At 43.1% G+C, this 22,715-nt stretch overlaps 3 protein-coding genes across 4 annotated transcripts; 2 read left to right on the top strand and 1 right to left on the bottom strand.

Annotated features, from left to right (window-relative positions):
• The first annotated feature begins 46 nt into the window (after positions 1-46).
• Positions 47-2,157, top strand: gadd45gip1 (growth arrest and DNA-damage-inducible, gamma interacting protein 1). Its single transcript, XM_068731471.1, has 2 exons — positions 47-449; positions 1,615-2,157. Exons 1-2 carry the CDS (start codon positions 49-51, stop codon positions 1,907-1,909), a joined length of 696 nt encoding a protein of 231 aa, XP_068587572.1. The 5' UTR covers positions 47-48; the 3' UTR covers positions 1,910-2,157.
• An 87-nt stretch (positions 2,158-2,244) lies between these two features.
• On the bottom strand, positions 2,245-17,334 carry zgc:158403 (tetratricopeptide repeat protein 39A). The gene is made up of 18 exons (XM_068731470.1): positions 17,109-17,334; positions 16,503-16,607; positions 15,868-15,999; positions 15,502-15,560; positions 14,332-14,399; positions 13,971-14,035; positions 13,183-13,282; positions 13,006-13,071; positions 12,807-12,915; positions 12,630-12,697; positions 9,039-9,098; positions 7,756-7,917; positions 7,578-7,669; positions 7,027-7,147; positions 6,829-6,940; positions 6,608-6,722; positions 4,098-4,214; positions 2,245-3,171 (listed from the first exon to the last, which is right to left on the bottom strand). The coding sequence occupies exons 1-18, from the start codon at positions 17,141-17,143 to the stop codon at positions 3,069-3,071; spliced, it is 1,689 nt and encodes a 562-aa protein (XP_068587571.1). The 5' UTR covers positions 17,144-17,334; the 3' UTR covers positions 2,245-3,068.
• Positions 17,335-20,484: 3,150 nt separating this feature from the next.
• Positions 20,485-22,554, top strand: rpain (RPA interacting protein). 2 transcript variants are annotated; one of them, XM_068731472.1, is made up of 7 exons: positions 20,485-20,745; positions 20,870-21,061; positions 21,301-21,376; positions 21,507-21,618; positions 21,872-21,935; positions 22,077-22,217; positions 22,427-22,554. In XM_068731472.1, the coding sequence occupies exons 1-7, from the start codon at positions 20,674-20,676 to the stop codon at positions 22,454-22,456; spliced, it is 687 nt and encodes a 228-aa protein (XP_068587573.1). In that variant the 5' UTR covers positions 20,485-20,673; the 3' UTR covers positions 22,457-22,554. The 2 variants fall into 2 exon arrangements, with proteins under 2 accessions (XP_068587573.1, XP_068587574.1); XM_068731473.1 differs by having other exon boundaries at positions 20,490-20,745; positions 21,304-21,376.
• The last annotated feature ends 161 nt before the right edge of the window (positions 22,555-22,715 follow it).

Below are 22,715 nucleotides of genomic sequence, written 5' to 3'. Positions count from 1 at the left end.
GTAGACGCCTCTGTGTAACCGCCGGGTCCTTCTTGTGGAGGAACAAAGATGGCGGTGTCCATGCTGTGCAGGAGGACGGCAATGTTATGCAGGACTTTAAAGGGACTTTCATGTTCAAAAACGGTACTCTCCGCGGACTCTCAAAGCGGGCTTCTATTGCAGACAGCGTCCTACAACCCCAGACCTTTAAAGCTGAACCTCCGCGGGCCGTACATCCCCGACAAGGACAGCGAGAAGACGCCCGAGTGGCAGAAGACGGGCCGCTATGACAGGAAGCTATTCGGCCGGTACGGTTCAGCGTCGGGTATCGACCCTGCCTCGCTGTGGCCCAGCCACGAGCAGCTAGACAAGATTGTCGCAGAGGAAAACGAGTGGCACCCTCCGTTGGAGGTAATGCTGAGGAACATCGAGGCCAGGGAGAAAGAGGAAACCGGAAAGCGGTTGGCAAAGTAAGTAACGCTAAAGGTACCGTAGCTAATGTGTCAATTATCGGACAGGCCGTCAAAATTGGTTCGTTTTTCTCTCGCTACAGTTCTGTGCTAGCACGAATATTACCGGGGTGTACGTAATAAAGTCACCTCTCGTTATTTTAACGGTAAGTATATGGGAGGCACAAACTGGGACAAAGAGAATACGGCGGAAGATAAACCAGCACACAATAGAGGTCGAGGATTTGCCCACAACATTGACCTCATTAACACCACCTGACGGAGGAGAGCTAACTACATCTAGCTTAAGTCATTCACAGAACGTCAGAGCTTAATTTACATAATTTAGTTATATTTTACATACCTACTGCTAAACAACGACTAGACATGAGTTAGAGCTAGGTACAGTTGAGGACATGTTGTTTAAAGGGGAAAGAGACATGAAGAGGGACTCACTTCACTCAACTCTCAAGAGTCATCAGTTCTCCTTTGTTTCAGGTATTGATAAGTCTGTTAAAAAAAGCTGTATTCTGCCTTTCCCACAATGCAACTGGCTGCTATCTTTAGCATCCTTTGATTCATTCATTATTTCACTCTGTCACTATGGAAGATATTCAGTTCATGTTCACATTAAGCAGAGAAAAGGAAACAAAATCCTCCAAAATGAGGAGCTGCAAACACATAAATGTATCATATTTGCGTGAAAAAAAAAAAAGATTTGAGTGAACGTCTGAATCACAAACTAGTTGACAATCATTTTTCTGCCGATCGACTGAGTGCTGACTCTGTGACGGTTGTCTCTATGGGTGCAACAATTAAAAACAATATCTAAATGCGATTTATTTTTGGACTGATACTGTAATTGTCAATGTTTATTAATGTGCATTGTCCCAATATCTGAGTGTGTATACAGGCATTTATGATCATGTGTGTTTGTGTGCTATGTATTATTTATGACCATTTTTTAAATTGTGATTATAATACGGACTGGGCGACTAGTTTTGAGCTATGAGACCCAAATATACTCCTAAGCAAGAGGGCAATTCAGGCATTCAAAGTTATAACGGTTCATCCTGCGAGGACCATGAACCACACCAGATTTCACAGCAGTCCACCTCCATAGCTGTGGAGACGTCACGTGTCACATTAACATCTGTTGCGCTAATCTTTGCCCATCTCTCATCAGAGAGAAACTCATCGCAGCCAACATGGCCAAGATGCCCAAGATGATAGCCGACTGGCGCCGGGAGAAGCGCGACACCAAGAGCAAGCTGAAGGAGGAGAAGGCCCGCCGCGCTAAGCTGCTGGCCGAGGCCAGAGAGCGCTTTGGCTACGCCGTGGACCCCCGCAGCCCCAAGTTCTTGGAGATGGTCGCCGAGTTAGAAAAGGAGGACAAGAAGAAGAAGAAGCTAATGAAGCGCAGGCTGAAAGAGGAGCAGGCGGCGGCCCCCGCCACGCCTCCCGCTGCCTCCTCCTCGTAGTCTTGGACTGAGCCGTCTCACACGTAGATAACTATTTAATGAAGACGGAAGGCGTGCTGCAGTCTGAGGGACGTTCGTTACAGAGCGTCAGATTAACAGCGTGCTCCTTGTTTTACCTGATGACGTCTGGAATGACCTGGATTCAAGAAAACTCATTTTCCTTCTGTTAAAAAAAAGAACTTTAAGCACATGTTCATTTCTCTGTATTTAGCCTTCACTGAAATAAATTAACTTCTGTACAGACTGCATGTTGTCTAAAAATATATATTTTTAAAGGAAGATCAATAACAACTACAGAATGATGGTACTTTCGGCAACAATTAAGACAAAACAGACAAATTTATATGAATTTATTTATGCAAAAATATTCTGTATACATTGTGAAGTTTTTGGAAAGTGCATGCACCGTTACCTACACGCCTAAAGACCGGATTTTGATAAATGCACACCAAGACGGTGCGAGTATGTCGACAGTGATTTGCATTTCCGTTGCAGAGAGACTGCTGACCGTGAGTCCTAAATATTAAGACGGTTAACTATTTCCTAAGTTGCTGGATTTAAAAAACAGTTTCTATCGAATGTGTTTTGCAGTTGAAACCATGAACCTTTAAAGACGTCACTTCAAACCAGCACAGCCAGCTGAACTTACTTCATTATGTAATCACACAGAGCTCTTTTAATACAGTGAAATACCGCCGTTATTAGACATTTGATTAAATCATAACATTTCTTACATTAGATATTTATAGTGGCTTTCAATCAACTGAATTAAATTGAGTGTTTTTTAGTTTTTTTTTAAATAAAATAAACTAGTGTGTGTGTGTGTGTGTGTGTGTGTGTGTGTGTGTGTGTGTGTGTGTGTGTGTGTGTGTGTGTGTGTGTGTGTGTGTGTGTGTGTGTGTGTGTATATACACTCCCTCAACTCGTAACACTTTTGTGCTCCGGGACAAAACAGGTTATACCTTTTTGTCCTGTGATATCTTAGTGTAGAACTAAGAAGGTAAGCCTGAACGCAGTGATAAAATACCCAGCATGCACTTGTTGACTATGGATATACTGTAGATTTAAAAAAAAAAAAAAAAAAAAAAGCAACAACTGGGTATAACTGGAGCAGCCTTAACCGTGATATGGAGAGTCCAGAGTGTGAAGAGCCGTCCTCCTACAGGTGAGTGTCCTCACCGGGGTCTGCCTTCAGTTTGGCCAGAGCGGCGTGGACCCTGAACTGTGTGCGGGACTCCATCGAGTATTCTTTGTAGTTGTGTCTACAGGTCAAACACAGTGGAGGAGGTTACAGAAGAAGGTGTGCTTGTGTAGTAGCAATCTGCTGAATACGTTTCCTCTTATCCAATGGGAGCAGAGAGGTTGACGCACTATTGCCCGCGTTATTACCCCCATCGTGTGGACGGCCTCTCAGATGGTGATTTAATAGGCAGAGAGTGACCTCTAGTGTTCCTGTACTGGCTATACACTGAGGAGACAGTACTGCCTGTACATGGTAGTACTATCCTGTACATTGTACTACTATCCTGTCCAAGCAGTCCTGAAATAAAAACTTTGATGGCGAAATGATTCTAATCGCAATGAATAAATATAATAGGTAATAATGTGGGGATAATTATATTTGATAAAGAACATTTTATAGCAATAGTTCAGCAATTTGGGGAATAAAATTTGCTCTTTTTTTTTGCCATGCGTCGGGTGAGAAGATCGATCCCCCTCATGTCTCTGATGTGTTATGAAGCTACAGCCGGCATGCCGGTTAGCTTAGCTTAGCATAAAGACTGGACACATGGGAAAACTGCTAGTTTTAGCTGTGGCCAAAGCGAACAAAATCTACCTCCTAACACCTCAAAAGCTCACTATTTAGCACGTATTCAGTTTGTGGTAGGTACAAGAACAAAAGTGTGATGACAACAAGTCAATGTCTTTCGGGGGGGGGGGTTATTGTGCCAAACTATTTCATGGCTGTGGTTGGCGGATTTTGTTACCATTGAACAGAGCCACGCTAGCCATTTCCCGTCTTTATGCTAAACTACGCTAAGCTAACCGACTGCTGCCTTACATTTACCGCACAGACATGAGTGTGTTATTAATGTTTTCAAGTAACTATGACGAGAGGACAGGTCCTCCCACTGGATCTACGTGGCAGGATTTGCCTGTGTCTCCGATGTTGTGTAGAGGTACATACTTGGCCTTGTGCAGTATCTTAATAGCCTCGTCCCTCCTGCCTTGGTCTATGTAGAGCAGGCCGAGCTCCACCAGGCAGTTAGGCACCAGGTAGTGGTCGAACCGGATCTTCTTTTCACTGAGCAAACACACGAGGAAGAAGGTGCATTAACGGCGACTGTCACGTACGGTTACATTTTACACGAATTAAGTCGATATCCTGTCATGCCGTATGAGAGGTTTAGAGTTGGTGGGGGGGGGGGGGCATTTTGCCCTATTTTTCACCAAATACATTTCGTCTGGAGCCGCAAAAAGCTATTTGATATTACAGCTTCTAAAGATTTATTTCTAGTTATATTATATATACAAAAAGTAGAACAATAATAAAGACAATTCTTGAGATTTTATTGCTATTTCACCTGTTATAACAATATCAAACTCTTATGAAGAGGAGAACAAACTTGCTCAGTTTGCTGCAGCAGTTGAGAAATCGCTCTTTTTCATTCATCTCCAGCGTGATACTTTTCAGCAAATGTGTGCTTGTTCTGGAAGTGTCTTTCTACATTACATTCTTTGTTGTTTGCTAATTTCTCGTCACATTTCAAGCATACAGGTGAGCCTTAATGTTGCGCCAACACTTTATGATAATGATAAAATAATTATCCGTAATCTGCGTTACGACGGCAGCAACTTTATTCACTTCTCCCACACTTCACCAGAACCCCTTTTTCTCCTTTCGTCTCATCCTCCAAAATAAAAGCACCAAACACATCCACAGGAACACTGCTTCCTAGGGAGATCTTAACGTGCTCAACATAATAGCTTACAATAGTTTACCGAGGGCGGAGGTCTGCAAATCATAATTAGCTTGACAGCAACGTAATAGGATGTGACGCACATTTTAGTTGACAAACTATTAAAACATTTCTTTATTTTGGCAGTGTCCAGCAGCGTTACCGGCACTACGGAGCGGACTTCCTGTTTACATCGGCACCCACCCGCATGCTCAGTGTACGTGAATAGTCACGTGATATTTGTTTTCAGACGTTTTAGTCTGGACAGAGATCATTTTGAAAACGATCGTTTCAACGATCAACAGAGGGGCTGAAGAGCCACATGCGGCTCTGGAGCCGCGGGTTGCCGACCCCTGAGTTAACGTAAGTTGCACGTTGGTGTGGTAGTTAGCACCGTCACCACACATCAAAAACGGGCCTGGGTTCGGTTACCGGGTGTGGAGTTAGCATGCTCTCCCCAAGTCGGCGTGTTTTCTATCCAGCTTCCTCCCACAGTCCAAAAACATGTAGCTTACCGTAAATTCCGGACTATAGAGCGCACCTACATATAGGCCGCACCTGCTAATTTTTAAAAGAAAAAATAAATTGTACATAAATAAGCCGCACTTGTCTGTAAGCCGCAGGTGTCCCCGTTGAAACATGAGATATTAACGTGGCAAGATGTTACAGGAAAGATTTTTTTTAAACTTTTAATTAAATAAATGCCGGTAACATCCACAACTACATACATACCGCAAATGCTTTTTTTTTCAGAACAGTGCTTTTAACAGTACTAAAGTTGTCTTCTTCAGTATCGCAATTGAACAGCCTGAAGAGAACGTTTACAAGTTCGGGCCATCTGCTTTTCTTGCCTCTGAAAGCTTTTGGCGTCTTTTTGCAGCGAGTCAGTTCTTCATGCTGCCGTCTCCAGCGTCTCACCATCGATTCATTGATGCTGAGCGCACGTGCAGCAGCTCTATTTCCTTCTTCGACAGCCAGACGGATCGCTCTTAACTTGAAAGCGGCATCGTATGCATTTCTCCGTGTCTTTTCCATGATGAGGGTGCGTGCACGAAGCGCAAAATGGGTGATCTGAAGAATTAAGTGTGAGTGAGTTTACCGAAACGGTTTCATTGGTCCACTGTGACCTGTTCGGTAATTTCATTGGTCTGATATGACGAGGTTAAATGTGTTGGCGGCGGGAAGCTAGTTAGCCTGTGAAAATCCATCAATTAGCCGCATCGTTGTAAAAGCCGCAGTCTCAAAGCGTGTGAAAAAAAGTAGCGGCTTACATTCCGGAATTTACGGTAGGTTCTGCAAGGTATTACTGTTTTTTTTGTCAATGGAGCCGATGGCTTTATATTGGCTCCCAGCTACCAGACTCCATTGACAAAAATAGTAATTCTTACCTCACAGAACACAGGAATACACATGCAACCGACATTAAAGAATCCAAACTAACAGTTATTTCCTAACTTGGCACAACTAACGTTGAACTAGCCAGTGATCGCTAGCACTAGCTAGGTTAGCTTACTTTGATAACCTACATCGCTGCTTTTCGCTAGCAGCAGAGTGGGCGTTCCCATTTGAAAAACAAAAACTGAAAAAGAAGATGCAGATGGAGTCGACCTCTAAAGGCCTTTTCCAAATGTTAAGACACAAAGTGATGTTTTGTCTGTTCACAGAAGATAAACTGCTTTTCGCGTTGCATGCAGGGGAACAACTCGAGTGTTCTCGAAGTGAATCCACCGGAGCTCACCTGGACGACACTTTGCCGAAGCATTCCTCAGCAGCCTGGAGGAGGCCCTGGTTCTTCAAACACAGACCCTTCAGCAGGTGGATCAAACTGCGGTCGTCCACCGAATACTCGTTGTCTGTAGAGGAGGAAGCGGACGTCATCAGCGCGGCGGACACCCAGACGCGTCAGGCGATCTCACTTTGTCTACAGGTACATTTCTAGGCAAGCAGAAGTTGGATTACCGGGAGACTCCAGCAGGGTGCGCTCCGCCTCCAACAAAGTCTGCATCATGCCTTCGGTCAGCTCTGGTCGCTTGCTGATCATACTGAAACCGTTCCACATGTACATCATCTCCTGTAAGGAAACGGTGAATGCTGTTGGACGGGCGTCAGAGGAGTACAACACAACGCACGTTTTGAGTGATTGGGCAAAGCTTTTACCAACACCGGCACCGGCAGCCTCATCGGGCAGCGGGCCTTGTAGCGTCGGGCTTTGCGGATGGCAAACTTCTCGGTCGGGGGGGACTTCCCGGCTATCTTCTGCTTGAAGGTGGACACCTGTCTAAAAGGACAGGAGAAAATAAGAAAGACAGATTTGAGAAGAATGCGTGAGGTTTGGCGTGGCACGAATTAGCGCAGTTTTTTTTCAATGACGTGTCCTTTATGAAATATTTTATTTTTAATCCATCCCCCGTTTTCATGCCGGTCGCCTTGAAGGCCGGTCCGTGAAAATATTGTCTTGCATAAAACCGGTTCATGGAGCAAAAAAGGTCGGGGACCGCTGCTCTAAAGTACCCACATTTAGGAAACACTGAATTAGCTTATTTCAAGTATTTGGGCTACTTGGGTGCTGTCAACACAAAATTGACATATAAACACCTTACACCAAACATGTAGGCTGACAGTTTACACATCCAGCAGACACAGAGCAACATCAGCTTACAGTGTGTGTGTGTGTGTGTGTGTGTGTGTGTGTGTGCGTGTGCGTTAACCTAAAGAGCTCGACCTCATCCTCCCCAAAAGGCCTGGCCTCGTCTTCACGCAGCATGCTGAGGTAAGCAGCTTTCATGTAAACATACATGGCCTAGCAGGGAGAAACCACAAAGACAGCAGTCACTCATTTTTGTTTCTCGAGATGTTTTTCGACATCTCCCGCCCCGGGTTCTGTACCTTGGACCAGCGGCTCTCCTTGCTCAGCAGGTCTGCGTAGAAGTACGCCATCTTCCACGCCCGCTTGTAGGTGAAGCACCACATCAGCTCCCAGTAGCACATGTGGTGGAACTGCTTCCACGCCTGCTGGGCCTTGCAGCCGTCCTCAAAGAGCGCCACCGCCTGGCAGCACAGCGGCAGCGTTCATCACACAGCACATTCAAGGAATACTTCGCCCCCCTACAATGACCCTTTACATCTCAGATCACTCACCCTGTGTTACCTTGGATTCTTGAAAACGTACAGGAACGTAGAAAAAGTCCTGAACACCTCTGCGTGGACAGGCTCACACAGTGTGTTAAATAGTAAGGTCTCAGTGATGTATGCGTTTGGGACGCAGTGAGCCAAAACCCTTGAGTTGTATTTATGTATCACTGGTGGCAGGGACCAGAAGGGGTACGATATGAGAAATACAAAAAGGACTATTCTTATTCTTTATTCACGAGGAAGCATGTGAGAAAAAGTACTCTTTTCAATTCAAGGTAACATGCGGTGAGTAATTGATATACGAAATGGTAATTTTGGGGGTGAAGCATACCTTTAATAAAGATATGCAACAATGACTGCATTGGTGTATATAAACTAGTGCTGGGCAACGATTACAATTTAATTTTGTTGCGATTAATCGCATTGTTAATGCACAAAGTTCAATAATGAATTAAAAAGTAGTGTATTGCGCACTTTTATTTTAAAAGTATTGCTATATGAACAGAAGTGCAATAACATTTGGTTTGCAAACACTTTAAACAAATAAGGTTCTTTTAAACAGCAGTATTCATTTACACTGTAGCAGTTAAAATACAGTTATAATGATTCTGATCATAGATATTCAGCCGGTGTTCACAACTTTATTTTCATGCGTGTAATAGATGCAATTTGAAATATACACCTTGAAAACTGCAAACCTATCTACTTCTTTTTTATGTTTGTTAAATTCTCAGTAGCGATAACTAAATGATGCTTATTATACATATTATCATAACAAAATCATGCGATTCAAAATTGTAATCGTTGCCCAGCACTAATATATATATATAAATATACATAAACATATATACACACACACATATGTATATATACACATACTATATACATATATGTTTGTATCAATTAATTCATACATTTTTGAATAGTATTTTTCCAATGTATTTGACATAATGTTTGTTTACACGGAAACATGTTTTGTCGTCTTTGAAAATGATGCTTCCCGTTAAAAACATTTTGAAACATTTTATGAAACACACCTCATCAATGTTCCCCTTGATCTCTTCAGTCCTGCCTGCAAAGAAGAGGAATATTGCTCCCTGGAGAAGAAGAAAAATAAATAAATAAATAAAATAAATAAAATAAAATAACCACCTATATGCAGGCAGACCTGTTGTATTGTAATTACTCTTGGCAGTGTTTAACCAAGACATTTCTATTGGGGTTTGGTACACATTGTGTCAGGGCACTGAGTTTGTTCTCTGGGATGGGCAGGCATGTAGGTAAAAGGTGGAGTGTGAACAGGGATTGTGATTTTACAAGAATGTGAGTCAGGTGGAATGGCAGGCGTGATGGCGTGTAAAACGAAGGATATATGGTGTTACGGCGCACAAGGGACTGCGTGAGGGGAAGGTGGAGCGAGCGTCGGACAAAAGTAAACAGGGTGGGGACGATGACTGGACCGTGGAAAGAAAAGAGAAACCACGCGAGTGGAAGGAGGGATCCGTAAGGTGTGAAAATAGAACGATTACAAGAACGAGGTGGCACCCAGAGAAAAGACAACATAAAAAATGTAATACAAACATTACAAACTACTGGCAAAAAGGAGGTTTTTTTTAACATTTAAGATAACTCTGTACTCACTTTAACCACTCAAGCTCATTGCTGAGATGTAGGAAAAACAAAGTATGACGTGGAACGAAAACGATGGCGTTTATCCAAATCATCTGAACCATTTTCCCTCACTGCACAAGAAATGTGTAAGCGAGCATACAAATGGCACGTACGGTGGGTCAAAGCTGTACCAGGAAGTTGCCCAGTCCGACTTTGCGACGCTGCCGTGTACCGAAATCTTGGCCATTACTTAGGCGAGTACAATCAATGCATTATCATTATATAGATGCAGCAGAGGCTGCCATAGCTTGACTTTTAATCCCTAGTATGGGCGAAGCTCCAAAAACACTGGATCCTGCATTTCCCATAATGCAACTCATTCGCAATGTTTTCGTTGGTGCCATTACTCATGACTAGTAATCTAATCTTTAAGTGTAGAATCATCGCAGTTCCCTTTAAAAGCCTGGTCAAACCGGCACAATGTTTGGTTATGGGCCATCTTGATATGTTTTTTTTTAACGAAATAAATAGACGAACATCCGATACGTCGTAGCCTCCGGTGCAGACGACTTGTTGCAGTTGCAAACTGTCCACAAAATTACTCGTTTTCACTATCAGAACAAGAAGTGTGGTTTATGTTCATATGTACTCAACCCTCAAAAACCTGACGCGTTTGGATAATAACTAATTGAATATTATAAACCATAATACGTCATCTGGTTTCTTTCAGGCTCGGTTCTAAGGAGAATAATCGGAAAGATGTAAATTGAGCATTAGAATTATCATCAAATATATATCCTGATAACTATTGACATCATTCAATATAAAAAACTACCAAATCATCCATCCCTACGATACGATACAATATACTTTAATGTCCCCGTAGAGAAATTTGTCTTGCACACGTGACATGTCGTCTTATATAGCTTCCTCACAAGTACTAGTAAAGAAAAAGAACGTAATGTGTACTGAAGCACATCGTAACCACTAAATTCCACGTATTACGCAACCAGTAATGAGAACAAGCAGCATATTACACAACTCTCACCATGTCATGAATCTATTGCACAACCCCTGCAGCCTCAAAACACTTCATTCAGTGAGGGAGGACCGGCTGAGTTTACATGGGGATACTGTATACAATATAGAGTCACCCAGTGCTTCTAGAAGCTAGTCGGTGAGCTAGAGTAGCATTGCGAGCTAACAGCTAACGCAATAGCCAGACGCGAACAAGCTAGCATAGTCCATTTCCTCTGTTTACTCCCATCTGGGATTTTGTTGATTATACATTTTCCCATTTAATAAATGTATTAACAGATAACAAGTTGTTACAGTTTATTTAAAATACATCAATGTACCAGATACTCCGGTCTCCTAACGCAGAGGACGGTTAAATCAAAGTGGTTGTCGACACACAGCTAGGAAGCTGTCCGTCTCTGGCTCTCCATTGTTAGAAACACCCAAACCCAAAATGCTAACGTTCAAAGCTAAATATACTTTCTGATGGCTAGCTCTGAACAATGCATTCGTTAGAGATAATGGGTAGCTGCTCTCATGACATCGGTCTGTGAGGCCACATTTGAAGCTGAACAGCACCAGAGACGGTTCAGAGAGGAGACACCCCAACGAGAGTCAGCTTCCTTTTTCCGCGTCACGTGGGTTTCACAAGTCTATTTACTCCAATGGATTATGACCGATTCTTTCGCTCCATAGTCACCAAAGAAAACATTGGACCCATTTTTTACAAGCCACATATCTGTTGACCATTTTGTCACTAAAATAGCATTTGCCAGATGGACAAATCAGGAGAACTTTGGCGAGATCTGACAGCTAACGTTGGCGAACACATTTTTTCGTAATGCTAAATATGGCTGTTAGCTAACGTTAGCAAAAAAAAAAAAAAAATATATATATATATATATATATATATATATATATATATATATACATACACACACACTATACACATAAACAATATGCAAATATAACCCAATCTGCTTTCATCTATCCACTAGACATTCACAACACTTCCAAACCATAGATGTCTATAAGAATGAATGTAGCCGTCGTAACGTCACCCATTGGTTTGTAAACTGCGGTTTTGAAGCCTCGAGTTTGGCATTTTGGCCGTCGCCATTTTGGATTTTGGCTGTCTTGCTTTCTTTGCAAGCAGTGAACCCAAGTGAACATATTTGGACGGCAGAGGAGTGACGTAGAGACGCTGTCTACAGCTCTGGTAACAGCAGCGACCTGTCAATCACAGTAAGCCCCGCCCTAAAGCATATCCTGCTTTATGGTCTGTTTGACTCTAAATGGGCCATAATGTACTAAATGAACATCATGCTGTATTGAAGAAGACTTGAAACTAGAGATTGAGACCATAAACTCATGTTTACAATGTTTACTGAGGGAATAAATCAAGAGACAAGTAGAGTCTGTTTCTCATAGACTTCTATACAATATGACATATTTTTGCAACCAGCAACCCTGCTGGTCAGTAGAGAGAATACAAGTTTTAAGACACTTCTGCTTCACTCGGCAGAACCGAAGGTTGCCGCCTGATTTGAAATAGACTGTACTTGTGCAGCGCTTTCCTAGTCTTCCGACCACTCAAAGCGCTTTAACACTACATGTCATCATTCACCCTTTCATACACTGATGGCAGGGGGCTACCATGCAAGGCGCCAGACGGGACTATCTACTCATTCATACACCGCAGGAACAGCCTGCGGGAGCAATTTGGGGTTAAGTGTCTTGCCAAAGGAAAACATCGACACAGATTAGCAGAGCCGGGGATTCGTACCGCTGACCCTCTGATTGAAGGACGACCCTGCTCTACCGCTCAGCCACAGTCGCTCAAAGCATTGCTGTAGCTTGTAATGAGTCATCTTTATTATATAGCAACTTTGATGGCACACATAGTGATTAACACATTCGCTAGCAGTCAGAAAGTCCCTCATTTTTTTCCAGAGAAAGCGATTGATAGATAGTTAATAATAATCCTCATTGACACTCACCCGTGGGTAGCGGAGACGGAAAGGCTTCAGCAGACTCTCGGCTTCAGTCACCTCTCCCTCGCCCGTTCCTGAGAGGACAGAAACAGAGATATGTTACGTTACGTTACGTCGCGCAGGTTATCGTACGGGTTATCTGAGCGATCTGAATCTGCGACGGGGACGGGGGTCCGGCGCTACCTAGGATGAACGTGAGAAAGGTGTAGTAGCAGAGCAGCAGCAGAGCGCACAGCATGGAGCGCAGATTCATCCCCGTCGCACCGTCGTGCAGCAGAGACAGACCGTACTCCTAAAACATCACCAAAAAAAAATAAAAAAAATCCATGAGTGTGAGCGTGAGTGAATGAGTGAAATAATTGAGGAAATGCACGCGTCGCACCTTGTCTCCGGAGAATCCAGCAAACTCCAAAACTTTGAGTATCCGTGGAGGAAATAGAGAGAGTGTCTGTGAATGAAGAGGACAACATGATCACACACACACACACACACACACACACACACACACACACACAGTGAACCGATGGTGGTTAAAGGACACTTTGCTCCTGTGACGTACCAGGTTAAACGCCCCTATTCCGAATGATATTCCTCCCTCTAAGTGCACGTGGCTGGGTCCTTTGAGAAAGCTGTGAGATTTTATGAAGGAATGCAGTTCTCTGGATGAGAAAAAAAAAAAAAAAAAAAAAGGCATCCATGTCAGTTTAAAAACACAGCGCAGCATTATAATCCAATGCTGTATATGAAATGTGACTCAGCGAGAAAAGAAAATGTAAAAAGGGGACTCGGTCGATTTATCGCTGTACTTTCACAAGGTTAGGACTCTTGTGTGATACTGATTAAACTCCTTAATTTCCCACAATGCAACTCAACAGCATCTTTTATTTTTAATAACCTCCCTGCCCGATGCTCTGTATTATTAGGTCTTATTAGGGCCATTATAGGTGTGTGTATATATATATATATATATATATATATATATATATATATATATATATATATATATATATATATATATATATATTATTTCTTTCTTTTTTTAAAACATTATGTAGCTAAGAATGGAGGTAATATTCAGAGAAATAAACTCTACGACAAAAAAATGTAAGTGGTTCATTTATAAGAAGAAAAAAAACTAATTTGCGAGACAAAAACTTTTTTTTTTTAACCCAATGACAAAACTATGAAATAATGAGTGTTACTCTTTTAAAGGTTTGCTCCAAAACTATAAAAGGCAAATTGTCGGTGTCCCTTAAATAATAACCTTAATAAATACTTTTGGAACAAGTCTTGATGCACATTAACATTACACACCACCGACATTCACCAAGATACCTCGTTACTTACTTGTATATTAGGTAACTGTTTCGTACTTTGATCCCTCCTTTGATGAAACTCACCATGTTCTCGTCCTGCAAAAATGAAATACATGAATGAATAAGAGGGCGTGAAGGAATTTTAAACGAGGTGCTTGGATTAGATTTCACTCTACAAATAGAAGATGACACTCGTGGGATTTTTATGCCACATATTCTTAGACACTTTAAGAATTATACACAGTCTTGAAATGAGAACTTTTGGTGTGCTGAAGAATATACAGATATATATATATATATATATATATATATATATATATATATATATATATATATATATATGGATATACAGTTCATGTATGAGTTTGAAATGGCGGATTAGCCTACTGCACCTGTAAGAAGGTGAGAGCAGCTCTTTGGAGTTGGCACTCGGCGTAACACACTTCAGCATGAAGCTGCACTGCAAAAACACACCCATAAACACACACAAACACACACATTTAGTAATAAATTACATTCAATGACCGTAGTCAAAAAACAATAAAGCAGCAGATCCAGCCCCGGATGTTACTATCTGCATAGCTCTCGGGTTAGCAACGCCGCTCTGTTAGGCGGTTAGTCCACCAAACAGAGACTGAAATATCTCAACCGCTATTGGACAACAACTTTTTTTTTTGCAGACGTTCATGTCCCCCTCGCAGGATGAATTGTAATTATTTGGTGATCGTCTGTCCTTCTCTTCAGCGACATGATCACGTCAAAAATCTTCATTTGTCTTGTGACCAAATATTAGCAAAAGCAGGCGACATTCCCATCAGCCTCAGCGGCCTTTTTTCGAGTCAATCGCTAATTTGCGAATGTTAGCATGCTAATGTTAGCATGCTAACCCTCTGTTAGCATTGTCATTGTGAGAATGTTAGCATGCTAACCCTCTGTTAGCATTGTCATTGTGAGAATGTTAGCACAAGGCTAACTTGTAAAAGTGGCTGCCAGGCAACCAGGCATCAGTTTTAGGTTGCTGGAACTGAGAGATATGGGTGTCATATTTAGTCGAGCGATTATTTCGAGCGATTAAGATACTGTGCAGTTATTCGTTAGCTAATTAATGAAAGTGTGACATGTGCACATGTCATGTGTATGTTATACATGTTTTTGCTGTAGAATGTTGCTGTCCAGCTCAAAGATGCCGAGACACTGCTGCACCAAAAAAAGGCCAAAAATGTGTTGCCATTGCAACCTGGCAACCGTTACTGTCGCAGCCCTGTAGCGTGATAATGCTAGCAGTTGGCATTAAAGCGTCACTGCGCCTAAGTTCAGCTTCACAGAGCAGTTTTCTTTTTTTTTTCAGGAAATTGCAAGTCTACAAAAAAAAAAAGATGTTGAGACAGAGAAGTTGACGACACCGAGCTAATTAGCATGGACCTGTTTTTCTAGATAAACAAATTAGCAATCAAACCCTGTTCAAAAACAAACTGGATACATGACAACTGGACATGTTTTCGCCATAAATAAGGATTTTTTTTTTCATTGCATTTCCTGTTTTTTTTGGGTGGATTTTTTACCTTCAGTGAGCGAATCCCCGACTGACTTGTTAGACAAATTCGGGGACTTCCTTCGAAACCTGAAACATCAAACAATACTTCAAACAATTCTTCAAAAAAAAAGAATTGTGTTGCTATTTCCCACGAACCACACATCTGCCGACAGCGTTCATCCGCTAATCACAACATGTGTCCAGCTCTGCTATCTTAGCAGCCGCTAGGCTATAATGGCTCCTCTCATGCAAACGCAGTCAAATCGGGCCATGCAAATGAACTTTGGTGTTAAATTTGCCTCTTATGGCTCACGGACTGGGGGATGAAAAAAGGCAGCAACACTTTATAGAGCATCAAACGATACTCAAAACACATCCAGGTGACCGCCCTGACCTCTGGCAGACCTCCTGGGCACTCTTCATGGTATTTCCCGCGTTGCTGATGTCATCCGGCTGGAAAGTCATCATGGCCTGCATTTCCAGCACCGTGGCGTAGATCAGAGCGTGGTACATGCTCTCGTTCACCCTACATAGGGGGAGACGGAGTGGCAGTAATCAATACACATCACACTGTAAGCAAACAAGAGGCCAGCTCCCGTGCGACCTTCTGCATTTTCCTGCTGAGAAAAAGATAAGAGGAAATATATGCGCTGCTCTTTATGCTTCCTATCTCCCCTCTGCTGCCGTTCCCAGTCACGTCTTGTGCACACTGTTTATTTTTGCCGTTCTGTTGGCTGTCGGATCAGTTAGACCTTTGGGCGTCAGCTTCAGCAAACACCTCATATCCTGGAGAACCGAAGAGGCCTGAACGGGGGCCACCCTCGCGCGTCTCCGGCTAACGGGAACCGCACGCTACGAGAGCTTCCTCAGTACCGAGACCAAGTACTGCTGACATCATACTGAAACGCGCCACTGTGAATGTGCTAAAACCCCCCCCAAAAAACAACAACAGTATACAGGAACCTCAAGGCAGCGCGCTTCAAAGCCCTCCGGTGGAGCCCAACGTGACTCGTGGGTAAATTCTGTTACCTCGGCCGCAGCATCTCCAGGCTCTCATTGAAGTGGTTGTTGAGGAAGAGGTCCAGGGCCTCCATGCACTCATCCAGGCACTCTTTCAGAGTCATCTGTGAGGAGCTGCAGCACAAAACACAAACATGGGAACGTAGCTGTGTGTGTGTGTGTGTGTGTGTGTGTGTGTGTGTGTGTGTGTGTGTGTGTGTTGCAAAAACGCACTAAAAGTTTAAGTTACGTTTTTTTTCCCCACAAAACACATGATGCAGTATGAGCATCATCACACTGCAGCACCTGTGGCGTGTTCTAAATATTCTCATTAATATAATATTAAATATTCTGGCCCAAATGAAGTGTCTTCAGTCAGCTGTTTGTTGACCAAGACCCTGCTTCTGTGTTGAGTTGGGACTATTTCGTGACAACACTACGTCAGAAGAAGACACGGAAACGACGACTAAATGTAGCGTTTCCTGGTGAATTTAATATTACAGTCAATTATTTCCTGCGCAGGTTTATTTTTTCCCCCACAGAATTCCAACCTGGCGGCGAAGAAAAGGTTCAAGATATGAAATCTTTTAGAGGAAGAGTAACTTTTTCTTTGCCGTGTCAGTTGCCCGTACTCACTTTTCTGCAGCATTTTCTTCTTTCCCATTGGACATGTTCTCTCTCTCTCTCTCTATCTCCTCGTGCGGGTCGCGCGCGCACCGACACCTGTTAGCAGCTCAGCGGGTCCCTCGCAGGACTATCAACATGCATTCACCGCTTCAGAACACCTGCGGGACCGAGCTTTCGAGCCTTTTTGCCGTTGGTTTAAAGTCCCGTCAAGCGCTCCGAGGTGATGGCACGCGCTCGTCTGCGAGGATCCCGAGTGAGCGCACAGTCGAGGCGCGTCTGACTCCTCCCCCCCCCCCCCGTGTGACGTAAGCTGCCACGCACACATCAGGACGGCACGGAGCAGCAGGGTCAGGTGCGAGCGAGCGAGCGAGCGAGCGAGCGGCTCCCTGTTTCAAGTTGTGGTGTCGACCGGTTAAACCTCTACGTGAAGAATCCCAATGTTATTTCCGGGGCCGAGGAAAGTTTAGTCAGTAACTGTGAACACGAGCTACTCTCTCTCAAAGCCTAGAAAGCAGAGAACTCGTGACGTCATCGAGTATAAAGAGTGAGCTGGCTGCGTCCGAAAAATGCGCACTAACATGCTATTTAGTACGCTAAAATAGTATGGGAGACTTTTTTACTATGTCCCAAATGTTAGTATTAAACCAATAGTTGCATACTATTTCCGGTGAAACATTACAGTACGCACACACTAGTTCACTTGACACCCCACAAGCACATGAGCATCTTAACAAAACAATTCCCATAACCATCATCATGAGGCGTATGTGCATCATCAAGCAATTACAGTAGTGGCAGACAGTTCTGTTACGTCAATAACAAGCGTTAGAAAGTCAGCACAAGACAGACATTTTATTCAGCAAAGCAGAAGCTAAATCAATAATCAAAAGAAAGATCAGGAAGACATCTTGATGTTGTTCAGAAAGAAGTTGGCAAAGGGAGGACATCCAGAAGAAGCACCACAGAAGAAAATATGCTAACCAGACTGAGGATTGGACACACGAGGCTGAACAAAACAATGCAACTAATCAATAAACACCCAATCTAAAAGATGCATTAACCTTGGGGGCAGGAAATGTACAACAATACGTGAAAGAAACAGGATTGAGTAAAATAATTTAAGTCACCGAAATGATAGAACTCCTTTTTTGTTTTATTTTCTTTTCTTTTCTTTTCTTTTATTATTTGTTTAATTTAGTTTTTTGTTGTTGTAAGGGGATAGATACTCTGGTCCACACTCCAATACAGTAGGTGGCGGAAATGCACCTTTCACTGGATGCCATCCGCCATAAAACCTAAAAGACGAAGAAGAAGAAGAGTTATGATATGCTATGGAGGGAAGGTCTCTTGATAAAAATGCATTTAATGGGAATCAGGGGAAAACTGTTTAATTGGATAATGGACTTTTTAAATAAAAGAACTATCCAGGTAAAAGTAGGAGCTGAAAGGTCAAGGAAATATGAGGTAGAAAATGGGACTCCACAAGGGAGTGTGGTCAGTCCTTTACTATTCTCAATTGCAATAAATGACATCTTTGGAACGGTCTCACCAGATATGGGAAGGTCATTATTTGCAGAAGAAACTTGGAACATATTGTTCAAAAACTGCAAGAAGGGATAAAACAAGTTGAAATATGGGGGAAGAAATGGGGATTTAAATTCTCATCGGAAAAAACGAAAGTAATGTTCTTTACGAGACGGAGAACTAGGGGAAAGCTACAGCTGAGTCTGTATGAAAACAAGCTAGAGGAGTCCACTTTGACAGCAGATTAACATGGAAAGACCACATAAAAAACGTTAGTGATAAATGTAAAAAAAGTTATAAATGTAATGAGATGTCTGGTAGGGTTGGACTGGGGAGCAGAGGTTGCATCCCTGATACACATTTACAAAGCTCTAATTCAATCCAGATTAGATTATAGTAGTAGAGCACATGGTTCAGCATCAGAAACCACAGTTAAACCGCTAGATGTTATCCAGACCAGGGCCCTCAGAGTTTGTATTGGGGCAGTAAGAACATCACCTGTGTGCGCCATCCAAGTGGAGACAGGAGAAATGCCACTGTGTCTTCGCAGAAAACAACTGTTGGTTCATTATTGGATAAATCTGAGAGGTCATGAAGATACTCATCCAACTAAAAAAGTATTACAGGCATGTTGGGAAAGACATAAAGTACCAAAGACAAGTGTTGGCTGGGTTGGAGATGCAACAGCAAGAAGCCCAGGAGTCTCTGATATAGAGCGTTGCCCTGCTGTCATGTGGCCAGTAACTCCTGTGTGGCTGCTTAAAGAACCAGAGGTGGACATGGAGTTGATGCAAATTAAGGTAAGACAAAGAAATACAAATTTAGTGAGTGAGTTCTATGAATACACAGATAACAAATACTCAGAGCATGTGCATGTTTTTACTGATGGATCAAAAGATCCAGCTACAGACAGTACAGGATCTGCTGTTGCAATTCCTAGTCACAAAGTGGAAATATTTAAGCGCACTTCGAATTTTTTAGCTGTGTATGCAGTTGAGTTGATGCCATTTGTTTGGCTCTAGAGTGGGTTGAACAACACAAACCAGGCAAAGTCCTTATTTGCAGTGACTCCATGTCTGCACTCGTTAGTCTGAAGTCAGGTATGTCCAATACTCGACAAGATCTGCTATTAAAAACAATGTCAATTCACTCTAGAGCAGTAGAACGAGGCACTGAAGTTGTATTTATATGGATACCGGCCCATGTAGGTATCAGAGGAAATGAAAAAGTGGACAAATTAGCCAAACAAGCGCTGAAGGAAAACGAAGTGGACATCTGTATCAAGTTATCCAAAGCAGAGGGAAAGAGCATCATCAGGAAAAATATCAACAAAGTATGGCAACAACACTGGGACCAGGAGGCGAGGGGGAGACACCTACATTCAGTTCAGAGTAAAGTGAGCAGTGTGAGATATAGGGGAGGAAACAGGAGAGGAGAAGTTACAATATCAAGATTAAGAATAGGACACAGCAATCTACGCAGCACACTACACATGATAGGGAAACATCCAACCGGTCTCTGTGAGCACTGCCAGGCACCAGAAACTGTGCAACATGTCATCACCTCCTGTAGTAGACACAGCTCAGAAAGGAGGGGCATGCTGGGAGAAATGCAAAGACTAGGGATGAGAGGAAGCGAGCTGAATGACATACTGGAGTGGGGATCAAGTAATCAGGGAAGAAGGTGCTTCACAAGCTTTTTGCGAGCAACGGGTCTGATGGGGAAAGTCTAGTAGTTGTGAACATACGGATTGAATGAAACCGGAAGATGGCAGTAATGCAACAAAACGGATGCAAGCTGCCGTTAAACACCACAGAAGAAGAAGAAGAAGAAGAAGAAGAAGAAGAAGAAGAAGAAGAAGAAGAAGAAGAAGAAGAAGAAGAAGAAGAAGAAGAAGAAGAAGAAGAAGAAGAACAGCACGTCAAGTTCCGGGTCACGGGGTTAAAAAGCTGAAATGTTTTGGTTTAGAAGTGTCCCCTAGTTCTGGCCAGTTTATTTGGAACACGTATTTGCTATTTATGTCACTTTACACTCGCTAGCAGCAGTGAAGATGGACGCTTTGCACAGACACCGCTCACTTTATAAAGGAACAACTCCGCCATGGAAGGAAACGTACCGCAAGGTGAGGAATACAGCGAGCTAATGCTAACGTGTCAGCTAGCTAGCCAGCTAGCATGTCGGTGCGCCGCTGGTTCTTGTCGGTTTAACACACTTCTGTTTTCTGTTTTCTCTTGCGTGTTTCGCAGCGCTGTGTGGACAGACTAAAGAACAGCCGGTCGAGGCTGCTGGAGCGATATCGCCAGACGGGAGAAAGCCCGCAGCGGAGCGGCTTCGGGGCCTCCGTCCTCGTCCAGGAGGTGATGGAGGAGGAGTGGACCGCCCTGCAGTCCGAGGACCGGAGACTGCCCTCGCTGTGGGGGCCAGAGGGCATGGCAGAGGTCGGTTAGTCTTCTTCCTCTCCCTAACGAGGTGTACTTTACTCCTGGGTCTCTCTCTCTGAGTTACTCTTAGCTCTGTTAGCTGTCTGTTCCCAGACAGAGCTAACCTCTACCCTTTGTGCACTGAACTGCACCCTGTTAATAAAAATAACATTTCATAATAAGTCTCTCTTCACGTGAAATCAGGATTGTTTGAGTCTTATAACCAAACGGAGGTCTGCTGTCCCATCTTTTACCAGCAGATGTTCAGTGTCATGAAGGAGTACGATGAATTGGCGGTACTGGAAGAAATCCAACAGGAGCTGGTGTCTCATGGTAATGCATACCAACAGACATACAGATCAAAGTGACTGCACACTTTGCGGCCGGGTTGAGGTAGTTCTGCTGACGCGCCGCAAGAAGAGAGAACCTGTTGACTCGCCGTGTTCTTTTCTTTGTGCCTCAGAAATGTCTATTATTGAAGAGCACGAGAGGAACCTGCAGTTTGAGCAGCAGTACATATCGTCTGTTGTGGAGGGGATGGAGGACGTGTGTATTATTTGCCCCATATGTCACACGTGAGTCTTTTAGAAATGGGGTTTTCCCATGTTTACATCCACTCATTTTCAACTACGAATCTCAAGTTGCACAAACACAAATTTTAAAACCGGTCGCAGACATCACGTCTTAATTCTCTCTTTTTTTTTAATCTATTTTCAGCTGCACTAAGTTGTAGAGTCGGAGTCTGTCACTGCTGGTTTATGCTATGAGTCGGTTGATAACGACACATATTTCATGATTTTTCTTTTTCTCTTGACTTTTGTCTCGCAGGAAGAACTTGAACATCAACAGCCATTTCATCTCCTGCCCCTGTGGACTGTACATCAACACTAAGGTCTGTTTGTTGCACTCTGTCCTATCAGGAGTAAGATAACAACATTACTAAGACGAGCAGTCCTGTAAACGTGATTCTATATTCTTCCACGCGCAGATATTTGTATTTTCTTTTTAATGCTGCAACGTACTACGCCTTCAGAAACGGAACGTCACCCCCGACGTCCTGAGGAGTCTCCTGGAGTCCAGAGTGTCGGAGCACATGGAGGACTGTCTCCACAACCCGGTCTTCTCTGTAGCTCCGGACACCGACTGCTCTTCCAACCTGATGATCAGCTGCCAGGTAGGACTCGGTTCTTAAGTTTCAGGAAGTTAACGCCAAAAAAAAGCTGTTGCTGTTGCTGTGGAGTTTTGTTTCCTTCTTATTGTTGCGTATGTGCTGGCATGTTGCCCTCGTATGTTCTCTGCTACATGACTGATGAATAACAGCAGTATTACTTGTGTCCGATGGATTCTTTTCCGTCACAACTTCACTGTTTTCTCTGCTTCCAGGTGTGTGACTACCTCTCCATCGTCCTGTGAAAGCAGACGCGGCTGTTATGAGTGACTTAACTTGTGATATTAGATTTTTATCATTTTGTTCTCTATGTTTTGTGAAATAAAGACTATTTTTTTTTTTATGTGTTTATGTTCTGTCTTACTGGATGCTGCCCATTTTCTGGAGTCTGGCCTGCAACTCCACTATTTGTCTCCTAGCCACAGTAATATGTGACTGTGACTCAACCGTCCAGCCCCAAAACACAAAGCCTTCATTGCCGTACACACTAAAATAGAGATTTAG

The sequence above is a fragment of the Cebidichthys violaceus genome, unplaced genomic scaffold (genome assembly GCF_023349555.1).
Source record: "Cebidichthys violaceus isolate CVI_PGR_0920_01 unplaced genomic scaffold, fCebVio1.0.p SCAF_52, whole genome shotgun sequence".
Classification (NCBI taxonomy): Eukaryota; Metazoa; Chordata; class Actinopteri; order Perciformes; family Stichaeidae; genus Cebidichthys; species Cebidichthys violaceus.
Note: the sequence above shows the minus strand (reverse complement) of the source record. Positions and strands in the feature narration are given on the sequence as shown.